General features: G+C 47.2%; 1 protein-coding gene across 1 annotated transcript in view; it reads right to left on the bottom strand.

Moving 5' to 3' along the window:
* Window positions 1-14737, bottom strand: part of NCOR2 (nuclear receptor corepressor 2) — a 284712-nt gene extending 269975 nt beyond the window's left edge. The window contains exon 1 of the mRNA XM_077835004.1: window positions 14633-14737. Coding sequence (XP_077691130.1) covers window positions 14633-14737 — 105 coding nt within the window. The remainder of the gene's footprint in view (window positions 1-14632) is intronic.
* Window positions 14738-14939: the final 202 nt, after the last annotated feature.

The raw sequence follows: 14939 nt of genomic DNA, 5'->3' as shown, positions 1-14939 counted from the left end.
ATCCCAGCGACTGAACAGGTCTGTTCCATCTCTAATACCTGTGATTCCAAGTACTTGGGAATCTCAGCCTGCCTCAGTTTCCCTCCCACAGTCCTCATGCACAAAAAACTCAGGAGATGCCATTCTGCCAGAACGCTGCATGCCCCAAGCCCAGCTGTGCAGCTATCAGCCTTTTTATAACCCACCAGTCCGGGATCTGATGAAGTGCTTGCGAATAAGCAAAGCCGAGTCCCTTTCCCCCTAGCTGGCACATTGCACAGATCATATACGACAAGTTCACTTCGTGTTTTATTGCAAGCAATTTTTTTTTGAAAACAGGACATTTCAACTGCCTGGAGACAACAGCTTTGCCGAAAATGTAGCTGCTTAATCAGATGGTGCCCTAAAAGGTAAGCACAAAATGAGGGTGGACACATACATTTTAGTATAATTTGCTCCTTATCTTAATGGTAGGACTTTGATGTTTGGTTCATTTCAATTGCTGGTAATCAAAACATTATTTTTAAAGAATCCCTTTCAACTGCAGATCAACTGAACTGGGAGAAAAAGATGGTTTCATAGCAGCCAAATTGTGCCAGCCCAGGTCACACAAATCCCCGGTGTTCTCTGGAAATCATTCGGTTAAGAAAGCAAAGCTGAAGCCTCTCATGGACAGCGATGTGCTAGCAGCAGGTTCCAGCATGTCACAGAGTGAAACCTGCAGCAGCCTGGGACAACATGGGCATGAAGTTGTAGGAAACTGCTACCTGAGAGAGAGGCTGGACTAGTGGTTAGAGCCCAGGATGCAAGCCAGGAATCCTAGGCTTCCTGGTAACTCGTGGTGTCTCTTTGGAGCAATCAGAACCTCTCTGTGGCTCAATTTACCAATCACTATCTATGGTACTTGTGGTCCCCATTATGACCGTATCTAAGTGCCTCACAACCTTTAACGTATTTATCCCGACAACACCCCCTCGAGGTCGGGGAGGTAAGAGCTAGGAATCATCATCGGTAGTAGTATTTTACAGATAGCGTCTCTGTGACTCAGTTCCCTGAGGAAATATCTAAGCGGGGCTAAAAATTGCCGTGTAGACATTTGGGCTCAGGCCCTTCGCCCTTGCAGGGTCTCAGAGATCAGCTCCAGCCAAGCCCAAATGTCTGCAGAGCAATTTTTCAGCCCTAGAGCCTGAGCCCCGCTAGCCAAAAGTCAGCTGACCCAGGCCAGCGGCTGGTGTTTTAATCCCTGCGTAGACGTGCCCCAAGTGATTTGCGCAACATCACACAGGAAGCCTCTAGCAGAGCTGTGAATTCAACCCAGGGCTCCTGTGTCCCAGGCATGAAGCCTATCCACTAAACCATTCTTCCTCCCAACTCCGGCACTTGTTTTGCCAATGAATCCCATCTCACTTCTCCCTTTGCTGAGTTCAATCCCCCAAGCCAGATGCCCATGCCACCAGGGTCACTAACACTCTTCCCCCACGGCTAGCATGCACACAAGCTGCAAATGCTCACGGGTACGTTCTAAGCAGCTTCCACTTGCTCAGCAGCAAAACGGGGAATATTTTTGAGACGGGAGGTATTTTACCGTTACACAGGACGGTCTCAGCAAAAAGACCTAGAATTACATTGACCCAGCTACTGTCTTGTCCATGCAGTTGCCTCCCAACGAGGGTAATGGCACGTCGGGCAACAGGAGGAGTTTGGGGGAAGCCTGGACTGCTGCAACTCAGACTGGAGGATTTCTGTCTCCAGGGCTGTGGAGCCAATAGCCAGGTATCTTTATGCCAGCATCAAGCAGGACCTATTTTAGCTCCTGGGTGTTTAGATGGCCCTGGGCACTGGCAGCACATCAGCTACCCTGCAGACCGAGAAATGTACTTTTTAGCCTTTACCCACGTAAAGCCACTTTCTGAGGCCACAAATGGGGGGTTTGGAAATAACTAAACATCTCAGCAGCGCCACAATGCGGTCTGGCAGCACCAGGCTCTCACTGCACCCTCGCAGGACAACAGACTAGGTCTAAGAAACTCACTGTGCAATGGGAGAGGAGACGTCCCCACCTCATTCAGAAGAGCATCCTGGCAGGAGCTCTGCCTTCACCGTCGTTGGACGGACGGAGGAGCATCACTGCCAGCAACTACCGTGGCGCAGGATGGAGGTGCTCTAAGGTGTTTGTGGCAGATGGGGGGAGGGAGGCGTTTGATCTCGATACCCTGCACTGGGTAGGCTGGTTGGTTGTTTCTTTGGAGGGGAGGGTCATTTTTTAAAAGTACTGTTTGTTCCCTGGTTCCTACTCGGGGGCGGGGCAGGGTGGTTCCTCCCCTCCCTGCCACAGGGCTTGTGAGGAGCCATTACAGGGTGGTCTTCTCCCCAAGCAGCTGTCCCCAACGCTACGGCTTCTGCTAACTCTGCCTCTCCAACCGCATTAACATGGAGGGGCAGAGAGTGGTGCCGTAATGCAACTCTCCCCCAGCGGCACACGTTGCTGCAGAGGCAGGTGCGGGTATGGCCTCTCGCAGCCCGGGCTCCAGTGCGGCTTCACCGGAGGCAGGCACAAGCCCTGGCAGCACCGTGACGCCAGGGCTGAGTCATGCGCTGATGCCAGCGGGAATTCAAATGTGGTTTGTCCGCTGGTGATCTGCCGTAACCTCTGACACACATGAAAGTGACACTAATCTCCTCGCTACCACCAGACACATTTAGCAAACAGACCAGATTCTGGGCTGGTGTGGAAATACCCCCGCATGCTGGTAAAGGCACCCACCCACCCACACACGCTGCTACAGAAACCATCAAGATGTTCCTTTATTCTGGTTGGCAACAAGCCACCATCACCCAAAGCCCGTATCACTCATTCTCATGAGCACACACACACACAAAATCTTCTGTGTGGGGTATATGCAGAAAGATCATAACTGAGTCTAGGCTGCACAGCACGATCTGCATGTCTACATGCTTTCGGTCCTCCAGATACATCCCAGAACACAGCCCCATGGTTACTGTCAGAGCATGCAGGAAGGAACCGCTCCACTGGTTTTGGAGACGAGTAAGACTGGGGCTAAATTTTGCCCCACACTGCCCATAATTCACAAGCAGTTAGGGTCAGGCCCCAATCTATAGCACCTTGCCGGGTAACTGACCCACTGAAAAAAAGAAAAGGAGGACTTGTGGCACCTTAGAGACTAAAATTTATTTGAGCATAAGCTTTCGTGAGCTACAGCTCACTTCGGCAGATGCATACGGTGGAAAAAACTGAATGCATCCGATGAAGTGAGCTGTAGCTCACGAAACCTTATGCTCAAATAAATTTTAGTCTCTAAGGTGCCACAAGTCCTCCTTTTCTTTTTGTGGATACAGACTAACACGGCTGCTACTCTGTGACCCATTGAGTCATTTTCCCGTCCTTCTAATGTAGCTCCAAAGGTAAGCATGGCTCATTGGCGATTTCATTCCTTGTTTGTGCACCAGTATCACCCATGTTAGCAGAGCTCTTGGCACGCTATTTGCTCACTACCAGCTGCCATTCAGCAAGCAGAGGAAACACAAGGACCAAAACATGATCACTCCAAGTTTCTACATCAATAATAGCTTTAAAATAAATTAAAAAAAAAACCCACCAATATTTTACGACCAAAACGAAGTATTTAATGTGGCATTCCCCATCAAGCTCTCTTACCCCATCAGGCTGCCAGCCATATGCAGGTCTGGAAATTGTGTAGACACACACTGCATCCATATAGGCTCAAATAAATTGGTTAGTCTCTAAGGTGCCACCAGTACTCCTTTTCTTACTGCATCCAAAGGTTACTATTTAGGTCAAGTTCAGGAATGAACAACTTGATAGTATCCTTTCAGTTACAGCTGGGAGAGGGAAAAAGGGAATTGAAAACATTCTCCAGTACAGAAGAGCTTGAAGATTCATTCTAAGAATAAATCACTTAGTGGCTCACACTATGACTGGGCTCGCCTTATCACCTGTAACTTTTCACTCTAATCAAGGGAGATGATGTCTGTGGATGTCTTTCTGCAGTGAGTTAGGGGCAATCTGTTGCCTTGATAAAGGCAGTCCACACTGGAGTTGCTATGTAGCTAGACTCAGCTGGCTTCTTCTGTAACGATTCACTTTTCTGCCCCCCCCCCCCCCAGAAAACATCTGCAACTGATTACGCAGAAACAAAAGGAAGCTATTGATCAAACAACTCAACCCAACCCAGCACCACCCGCCCTCCAGCCATTTGAATATCCAACAGGAAGATTAGAGATGCTTTATTTTTCTTGCAACAACAACTCCTCCTCCATAATCAAGTATGTTGTTTGAGATAAGGGTAGGAATAAAAACTTGGTTGAATTAACACAGTGTTATCTTGCCTACAGGGATGAAACATGTGCTTCAGACAACATCCTTATTGTTCCAGTAGAGTCTCCGGGCCATCAATCTCCCAAACACTGCTGGCTTGGCCTTTTGTTTCGGAAGGTGACCACACTCCACGTGGCCTGCTCTTGGAAAGGCATTGCTTTTTGTTGCCATCTCGAGCAGCGTATGGACCAGCTGCAGAGCAGCACATCCTTCTTAACTTATTTTTTCTCCCAGTGAGCTGTGAATTTCGGTGGTGTTTTTCCTGGCCATGCCAAATATGCCATTCACGGAAAAGAACCAATGTCACGGGGAATAGCACTCTGTTTTTCTGACTTCGCAGTCATCTGACCAGTGGGTCCCTGTAACTAGCCACAGCCACTCTGACACCTGCTGCCAGATTTGATTGAGCAGCCAGTCCTCAGGCAGATGGCAGACACAACCAAAGGTGTCTGCAAAAGAGAAACAAATTTAGGAGTTTGCTTCTTTGGAGCTTCTCCAACAGAAATGTCAGAGCACTGCCGGACCCTGTGCTCCCTTCCCCATCCCTGAGTCATACCCAGCCACAATTAAAACAGAGCCTTTTGCTGGGGATTTCCATCTCTTGTCCACCGGAATCATCCTGTAAAATCCCGCCAAGGCTTGGAACTCAGCTTTCCAGAATCACTTGTGGTCACATGCTAACCACAACTCTCAAGCCGCCACCACACCCTTGAATCCCATTCCTTTAATGTACCCAAGCTCCTCACCTCACCTTCGAGACCTCATCTAATCTTGCCCTCTCCAAATCTCTTCTGCAATTTAAGCACCTCTGCTCTAAATTTCTGACTCCCCATCTCACTCCTACTTTTCCCACTTATCACCTCCTCCTCCTCTCAGCTCCGGGCTTTCTAGCATGCTATCTGTATGCTTGGAACCAGGTCCTTAGTCTTTTCTGCCAAGAAACCCCCAATCCTCTCTTCCTTACACTCGTTTCTTCCAGGAAGCCTTCCTACCCATTTTCTTTAGAGATCCTCCCCATGGCTCCTTTATCTGTGCCATTGTCCCATCACTGGTCTTTATATTACCACCTATTATTTCCATTCTAGAGGCCCCAGCCAAGATCTCCATTGTGTTGGCATCATTTACATACACACACGGCCCATCTACATAGACTGGACAAATAGTGGAGAAAGGAAGGATTACTATCCCGGGAAAGGAGAACCAGAGGTATTAAGGGTAATATTTTCCAAAGCACCTGAGAGATTCATGGGGTTAAACCCCATTTTAAAAGTGACTTGGGTACTTAGGAGCCTATGTCCCATTGATGTTCAGATCTCCTGAATCCTAGGTCGGTGCCTCAACCACAAGACCGTGCTTCTACCTTGCTCATCTTCCACTGCAAGCTCTTCAGAGCAAGGTCCATGCTTTGATCTATATTCTGCACATATGCAGTGTTACATAACTCCATAGTCCTCTTTCAGAGAGTTTCCATCCATTCTCACACTTTCTTCTCTTCCCCAAATCACGGTCTCAGAGCTGTTTGATGGCTTTGCCTTCCAAACACAACGAATGAAGTCATTTTCCTCTGTGATGCTGCATGCTTATCATTTGGAGTTTTCATTGTCCGGCACCACGTTGATAAAGCCAGCCATCGGGCAGTCTTCACAGCAAACTGAAGCTCCTGGTGTACTTAAGCCAAAAAGCACCACATCTCCTGGCTTACGAGTAAAGCGCTAACAGGTAGGACCCTGGGTTCCACTGCCACACTGGATTTCTGGGATGACAGAGTATGGCAGTCACAATCTTGGCTGGGAAAAGAGTGACATTCAACTCAATGGAAATTCCTTTAGCCAATTAAGGAACGTGGCGGAAGAGCTCCAGTAAGAATCCCAGCCAGTCACCACTGATGATGGCTGTACCAAGGGTTCTATTTTGATGGAACACAAGGAAGAGGAGGGGAAACAGGTGATATTCAGAGCTCCAACAGGGTCAGTTGAAAGTCTTCATTACAAGGTATTATTCCCTTGTATAGATTTATTGTGTTCTTGTGATTAACCCATGTGATGTTTTTAAATGCAAGGAAGCATCCCACAGGTTTACAAATCAAATTCAAAAGCCCCACTGAAGTGTAGATTCCTGGCTCGGAAGCAAAAGTGGAAATTTGCCACAGCTCCATCTGCTTTTAAAAAAAGGTACCAGGGAAAATGCATTGTGAATCCCGAGTGTTGGAAGCTAAGCCTTTCCTGGCAAGGAGACAGAATCCAGAGCTGGGAATCAGGGGGTCTTCTGGCTTTGCTTTCAAGCTATCCCAACCCAAAACATAAATCAATTAAATCAAGCCATCACTGTACAGTTCAGAGCTCACATAATGTGTCATCAGAAATATAAAGCCACTTTTCCAGAGAGATGATTTGAGTTCGTTAGTAAGCAGCTGAATCAAAGTTGCCATATCAGTTCCATGGTTTTGGTTTAAAAAAAAAACAAAAAAAATCAAATCACTCTTCAAAGGCCAATAAAACGCCACGCACGGGATCACAGAAAGTACTCTGACAGATGACAATATCTCGTGTGAAATCTGAACAGACTCCAACACTGCTGTGCAGCTGGTACTAGGAATCTCTTTGCTTTTGGGGATTGCTGGGATGGGGAGGAGGGAGCTTTGAGCAACACCAGGGCAGGCTGGTGTTTGATGCTCTAATGTCTTCAGTTTGCAACAGAAGTATAAATTAACACAGACAAGCATTGTGGTTCTAGAGGTAAAATTATTCACTGCCTCTCCAGGAATCAGTAATATCAATAGCACCTTACATTTATCATGCATAAAGCACTATTCATACGGACTCATCTCAAAGCGATTTTTATATATGGACCATGTCACCCACCTCTAAAATGTAGCCATCTATAGCAACCCTGGCCCACTGGCAACATACATCCCAATGTGACAGTTTTTCAGGATAGGCTTGCCCAGTTCAAAACTACTGGGAGAACTTCAGGTAGGAAGAACATAATTACCCGAGCTGGATTTTGGTCGGGACTCCAAGATTAACACCCTTGCTGTTGGGAGAAGTGCCAGGGGATCTTTAATGATCACGAGTGGTCAGGACCTCACAGGTTTATGCCTCCCCAGTGAAGAGAGCCTCCAGCATCATTATGTCCTTATAACCTCTCGCTAGGGCACTGATACAGTATTAACTCTGAGCACCACCCCTTGCTATGTCACCCACTACAACATATGAATGACTCTCAGGCTGACCCTGCCTAGCTTAGGAGATCTGATATAGAAATACTCTAAGGCAGGGATAATTGATTATTTTTTGTCATGGTCCAAATTTCTTGGTCATGGTATAGTCAAGTCCAGACTCCAGAGAAAATAATAATAAAAAATATTATAATAAGTAAATAAAAAGATTTGGGGGTCCATTCAAACGCGTCTGGCGGTCCGGATTTGGCCTGTGGTCTGCCTGTTGATTAACCCTGCTCTAAGGAGATATTGCTACCACATGAGCCAGTTTATGAAGCAGATTATCTAAATACAGCCTCCCTTAAGGATTAATGAGAGTCAGACTGATCAAGATTGTGCTGATGGATTTGCCAACGACAATGAAGGACACATACCAAAACAAACCGTTCTGTTTAGATTGGTTGTACAGTAATGTATTATAACTGCCTTTATTAATGCAGATGAAATTAACACTTGAGATGAACCATTTCTTTTCTGATCCATGCTAACAGACATTTCAGTCTGGAAGCTCAAAGCCAATGGAAGAACCAGAAGGGCTCACGACTTCCCCAGCTGTGTTTCAGTGTCTGAGCAAGTAACAAAATGCTGACGGACCAACTACATCATCATGGCCAAACACTTTCCTTTACGGCAGGTTTGACACACACTGAAGCAACAACTTGTAATTCGCATCCTTAGCTATTTTAGTGCAATTCTGGGTGTGGACACTTATTTCAGATTTTGAGCGTCCTATTGTGATTTAACTTGAAATCAGTAAAAAAATACTAATAAAATAAATTGCAACAACTTCTTAAATCAAAATAGGGCGCTTGTAATCCAAAGTAAGAGTGTACACACTCAGACTGGCACCAAAATAGCTAGCAGTGAGACTTACAACCAAGTTTGTTATTTCGGACAAAGGTGTGCATAGGCCAACCTGCAGACTTTTTGATTTGTTACATTACATTCCTCTTCAGCAGGGAAGCCGTTAGGTGGAGACTGCAATGATTAATTCCCCATTTAACTTCTCTGATCCTCTCCAACAATTTATATCAACATGCTGGCATATACTTACCAATCCCCTTGATTCTGCTTGATTGGGTGTGAAGGTGATCTCCAACAGCCTGCTAAACTGGCAGGTCAGCGCTGAATGAGCGCCGTGTCTAAGGGACATCTCTGGGATAGATTCATAGATGCCAGGGCGAGGAGGGACCATAGTGATCATCTAGTCAGACCTCCTGTATAACACAGGCCATGGAACTTTCCCCAAAATAGGATGGTCTCAGACCCTAAGGAACAGGCACTTGTAGCAAGGGAGTTTTTGATTCAGACGCTAATGAGCTAGTTCACTAGAGATTCAGCACTGTGGTTCTAGAACGCTAGCCTCGCAAAGGGTGAGCTTCGGCCAGAGGTAGAGACATGATGTGCTCAGCCGCTGAGCAGAGAGTCATGGACCAGATCCTGCACTTACTGAAGTCAACAGGAGTTTTGCCACTGACTTTGCTAAGTGCAAAATCAAGCCCATATAAGCATTATTTATTATTGGTTTAGGGTGGTGCCTGGGGCCCCAACGATGGATCAGGACCCCGATTGTGCTAAGCACTATACAAACACAGATCAAAAAGAGCTCACAATCTAAGTGTAAAACAACAGACTGAGACAGACAGACGGGGGAGCACAAGGAAACAAGATGCTGTTGGTCAGCATGATAGGCTGTGTTCTCAGCACACCAGAAGCCTAACTATTGCCAAGTTTTGTAGGCATCACATGGCAAAGGAGAGTTAAGGAGAAATCCAAAGGAGAACAACAAAGTAGCTTTGTGGATGTTTATGGGGAGCTCCTCCCAAGCGTAAGAGGCAGCATGAAGAAGCACAGAGGTGCTTGTTTGAAAATTTAAGCTCAGTGGTTCCAAACATGACCAGCTGAAGTCTCCCTCATAAAATTGAGTCTCAACAGAAGTGGTCCCTCCAGAGAAAGGATCGTTTGCAGGGCAGCGTGTGGGAAGCTCATAGTGAGCCACCTGTTCTGTGGAGAGGAGATTTCATTCTTTTACTCTTCAACTAGCGACTCTGTGCGGGGGAATTTAGTGCTCGCAACACACAAAGTTAAAATCTCCATAAAGTAAACCAATGCGCAACGCTGGGGCCCCTTGATATTTCCTGCTGATGCCTGCAACAACAGACCGTGTCTTTCAGAATGCCTAAACCTCCCCTTTGCTAGTCCTACCATGCAGGTTCCTCCACTCCTGCCCATGTCATAGTCATTCCTATAGCTATGAAACCGCACGGCATGAGCAGGTAAATTATGACGATTAAGGAGGACACCACAGGAAATTGGATACATGGATGGGGGGAACCCTTCCCACCCCATTGCCTATAGATTACTTGGGGCTTTACAGCTAGGGATGGAGGCAAAGCTAGGAAAGGATATTTGCCAGAAGCTGGGACTGGATGACAGTGGATGGACCACTCAAAATTGCCTTCTTCTGTTCACTCCCTCTGAAGCATCTGGCACCAGCCACTGTCAGAAGACAGGATACTGGGCTAGGCAGCCTTTTGGTCTGACTCAGCAGGGCCATTCTATGTTCTAATTGATCTGTTTACAGAAAATATCTGTGGGTTGACAGAAAATGAAAACCCCTCAAGCTAAGGTTTCCTTCGAGAGAGCAGGAGCTCCCAACACATTACACGGTTAAGCATACAAGCAATATGCATTTTCACCTTTAGCTAAAGGTCACAGAACATTCAATAAGCAATCCCTCCCTCCAAGAGCTGGCAAGACAGCAATTGACAAGGCATCCACATATTATGCTGCTCCAGCTACTCATTAATGTGGAAAATGATCTGCTGTCCCCTTTTGCTTGGTCCACAATGATTCAGTGCACTTGGGAGCAAAGGGAGGAACCGTTCATACAGCTGTTTTCAGATAAACACCATTGCTGAATTTGGCTTTAAAAAAGGAAAGGCTTTTGCCTTTCCCATTAAGAACACCCACACTTCTACAGAGATCGCATGTCATTTATTTTAAATAAAGCAAAAATGAGCTATACAGAGATGGTATAACGTACCAGACCAGTGGGTTCACTAGCATCCTGTCTCTCTGACAATGGCCAGTCCCAGATACTTCCCAGGAAGTTGAAAAAACCTCTGAATTGGGCGCTGATAAAATAACCTACCTACCTATACAGGAAATTTCTTCTTAACCCCACATATTAGAGGTTAGTTTATACTCCTAAGCATGAGGATTTATGTCCCTTCCAAATTTGGGGGGGGGTTCCTTTTTCTTAAACCCTTACTAAAGGAACTCTGCACGTTCTCATTAGACATATAAATGTCCAGTCCTCTTTCAAATTCTGAACTCATGGTCTTAATGATACCTTGTGGCAAAGATATCCATAAAACATGTAACCTTTTTTTAATTTGAAGTTCTCTGCCTTTCTGTTTTTGTGCCCTTGTTTTTGCATCATGAGAAAGGTAAATAGAAGAGCCCAATTTACCTTCTCTATACCACCCATTGTTTGGCATGCTTTTATCACGTCCCCTCTTATTTGTCTCATCTTTAAACAAATCTCTCTTCCTCTGGAAGTTTCTCTGAGCCCAAAACCATTTTAAGGCTAATTTCTGAACCACCACCCCTGCCCCCCGTTTCTACAAGGCTCTTTTCAACAGCAGATATGGGGGTCAAGGCGTGTGAATGCAGGACCACTGACAGACAAAGCTATGGATTTACTTGTATTATGGTTACAGCTAGACATCCAAGCACCGTAGTGCTAAATACTGTACAAACTTAAGAACCGAACAGTCCCTACCAATGTAATCAAAAATATCCTGCAGACAGCCTAAGTAGTCATGAATTTACCTAGGGTTAGGACCCTATTCTTGCAAAATATGTCAGAGGATGTAGCAAACCTGAATCAAAATATCATTAAAAGCAGACACTTATTAGCACCGGGGCAGGTTTGTTCCTCCGCCATCTCCTTCCAAACTAGCTCTTACTAGACAGACAGCCCATGACAAAAGTGACCTGGCCAAGACATGCAAGCAAGCTCCACGCTGGGGTTAATACCACACTGCAGGCAACTTCAAAGCAAACAACTGCATCTTCCCTCCCAAATAGTCCTAACCAGAGATGAGCTCTGTCCCTACTGCCATGGTCAGGTGCCAGGTGACAGCTCTGCCAAGTGAGAGATGTACATTTGCAAACAGAGCACAAGGAGATCACACAGGAAGAGGTTTCTGAGAAATGCCCCACCCTCCACCTTGTTAAGGGAGACAAGGTAGCTTTGACAAGGCCATGGCGGAGACTGCGTGGGTGGGAAGAGGGGGAAAGACTCCTCTGTATTCACTAAGTAGGAAATGATCCTTTTGGGTTCCCATCTGCAGCCTCAAACAAGGCCTCTCCAGCTCCTAAACACCTCAGCAGTATCACATAACTCTGGAAGATTTAATGTGGCTGTAAAAATAGCCTTTAGAAGCTGAGCCAGCAAACTGCTCCAACCTTAACTCAGCAGAATAAAAACAGCATTCATGCCAGCCAGCAAGGAAGGGCAGGCTGGAAAAAAATCTAGCACTCATGTTTCAGCTTGCATCCAACACAACTGGTTGGTTTCACTTTATTAGATGGTGCCACAAAAGGAAAAGCAAAGCTGGTTTGGAAGATATAAGAAGTCGAGCCCACGGACCTGAGCATTCACTCATTTCTGGGGTCACATTCAAAGTGGACTCTCTTTAAAGGCTCTGAAATGATTGCAAACCCGGTGTGTTTCTCCGCGTCCCCATCCCCATGTCTAGTTTCTGATCAGGACACAATTTGCCCCTTCACTCCACTGCACATGGCATCCTTGTGAAACCGCGCTGCACTGGGGTGTATAAGCTGCATGCTGCCACAGCCAATAAGGGGTCCAGCGACAGAATAACTCCTTCCCCCATCTGTGGCTAATCGGCTGACCAGCAAAGGTTAGGATACAGAGCTGCAGCCTGGGCAGAAGGGCTCCAGAGCCTGCTCGACAGGCTAATGACCACCCCCCGTAAGAAAAGCAAACGGACAGGAAGCCGCCCAACGAGCAGGACCCAAAATTCCCCTGAGGACTGGGGTGAGACTGCGGGGGGGGACCCCACCCACCAAGAGGGTTTCCCTTCTCCTGCTATCCCCCAGCAACAGTGAGACTTGACATTAGGATGCTGCTACCAAGCCGTGGAGGAATACACACAAGTATTTGAGGAGGGTGGGAGCTGAGCTGGAAGGCTAAGAGCGCCAGCTCGTCAAGGCCTAGGATACTTGCCAGAGGCCAGCAGAGAGATGAGAGTGCCGAGCCCCTCTCGTGCCCCCACACAGCAGGCGCGGAAGGGAGAACCATGTCGAGACTCACACGTGTGTCTCGGTTACCAAAGACGAAAAGCCTCCTTGTGGAATGTAAAAGAGGGCAGAAGAAAGGCCCCAAGCAACCCCGTACAAGCAAAGAAACGGAGCCGAAAGCCCATCCCTTCCCCTCACCTTACTTGGCTTTCTACCTCAGAGCTTTCCCGACCCCGACCCCTTCCCAGACACTCCCATGGGTGCTGTGCTCCTGAAGAGCAGCAGAGTGGGAGAAGAACAAAACTTTCAGCCTCACATCGACATTTCCTGGATTTGGAGGCTTTGCAGTCAGGGCAGTTCAATAGGATTCCTTGTTACAAAGCTAACCCTGAAACAAGGTCACCTCAGCCCGCCTACACTAAAACACGCTATAAACGCCTTCGTAACTGTGGTCCACTTGCTATGACTCACCAAGGGGCTGGCTCCAAAGAGCAGCCTGACAAGTATACTCTATGCTCCGACACCTAATAAGATTCGTTCAAGCAACTTGTGCCGATGGAAGCTGTTCCACTACGGAAAGTCTTTTCCGTTTCGATCTTAAATCTCAAACATTCAAAGATCCAGAAGGAGTGAGCTGGGGTAGGGGTGACAGTACAGAGCAGCGGGATTTGGATGGGTTTACCCTTCCTAGCTCTGGGTCATCAAATAGAAGCGCTGTCTTGCATGGCTTCTGGATAATAGGATTAGGAAAAACAGCTTTGCCAGCAAACACCACTAAGAAAAGACAACTGATTCACATGCAAACGGCTTCTTCAGGACATAGCCTAGATTCTCCCACTCCCCAAAACCCAGCCTGCTTCCCTCTGTGTCAGACATGGCTATCCCAAATGACTTTCCAATCCTCCAGTGTGCCCCATGAGAGTTTTGGACTGATTGAGTAGTGCAGTCTAGTGGTTAGAGCAGGAGGGACTCAGAGCCAGGAGTCCAGACTTTGATCCCTGAGTACATTCCTTGCCTCAGCGTATTTCCCAGTCTAACAGAAGACAAGGCCTTTCATCTACAGGAGACGAGAAAAACCTAAGAGCTGCGGGGAGGCTGTATTAAAAAAAGAGCACAGATTCCCCTCTCTTTCACCAACACAATACGCAGCATCCTCCCCAAGCCAGAAGCCCTACAAAGAGAGGGGTCTCGGCTACCTGACTGAAAAGCAAACAGCAGGTTCGTTAGATAGAAGTCCCCTTGGCACGGCTGCCTGCCTGCCCTGGAGGAAATCACAAGAGTTCTCAAACAAACATGAGTGCGGAGGGTCAGGCTTGCTGGGAAGCGATACGTTGGCATTCGTGGAAGGATGCCAGCCACCTCATGATTCAGCACACATTGTAAAAGCCGAGCCAGAAAGGGACAGAGGCAGAGTCCTTGAACTCCACACATGTGGTTAACCGCACTTCCCCTCCACTCCCAACGCCTGCTCGTGTTCCTTTAACCGATTGTGTTCTCTCCGGGACAACAAACGACCCACCAAGCTTCTGAGAATACAGCCATGAACTGGAGCCCTGAGCAGCACTGAGGCAGGTGGCCAAGTAGGTTGGAGAGGGGGAGAAGTTATAGCCACCCTGAGGATGGAGAAGAGAGAGAACAGATGAGAGAGGCAAGAAGAAATCCCATTAGGAGAGAGGGAAGTGTGCTTCGATTCGCTTCGACACCCCACCTCAGCGGAAGCCATTAAATCCAAATCACTGTCCCTTACAACAGGGCCATGCAATCCTACGCCCGTCCTGAGGGAAGTGAGAGGTCTGCCTTACCGGATGTGTCCGACTGATCTGAACTGGATAGGACATGGCGTGAGGGGGATAGCGCGGCTCGGTGGCTCGCCAGTTCTGTGTCACGGGCTGAGTAGATCCAGACATGGCAAAGAAGCAGATGGGAGGTTCTTCTCCTTTGAATCTCGGTCTCAAAGAACTAGGAAATCCAAAAGCTCCTCTTCATTATGCGCCTGTTGGCCACGTCACCCTACAAGTGCAAGGAAACAGGAAAGCAGAAGATTAAAACTTGCTCAAACCACAGTCCAGCTAAACAACAAAGTCAAGCCACAAATGGTTTCTAAAACCT

This window comes from Eretmochelys imbricata, chromosome 15, assembly GCF_965152235.1.
Source record: "Eretmochelys imbricata isolate rEreImb1 chromosome 15, rEreImb1.hap1, whole genome shotgun sequence".
Lineage (NCBI taxonomy): Eukaryota > Metazoa > Chordata > Testudines > Cheloniidae > Eretmochelys > Eretmochelys imbricata.
Note: the sequence above shows the minus strand (reverse complement) of the source record. Positions and strands in the feature narration are given on the sequence as shown.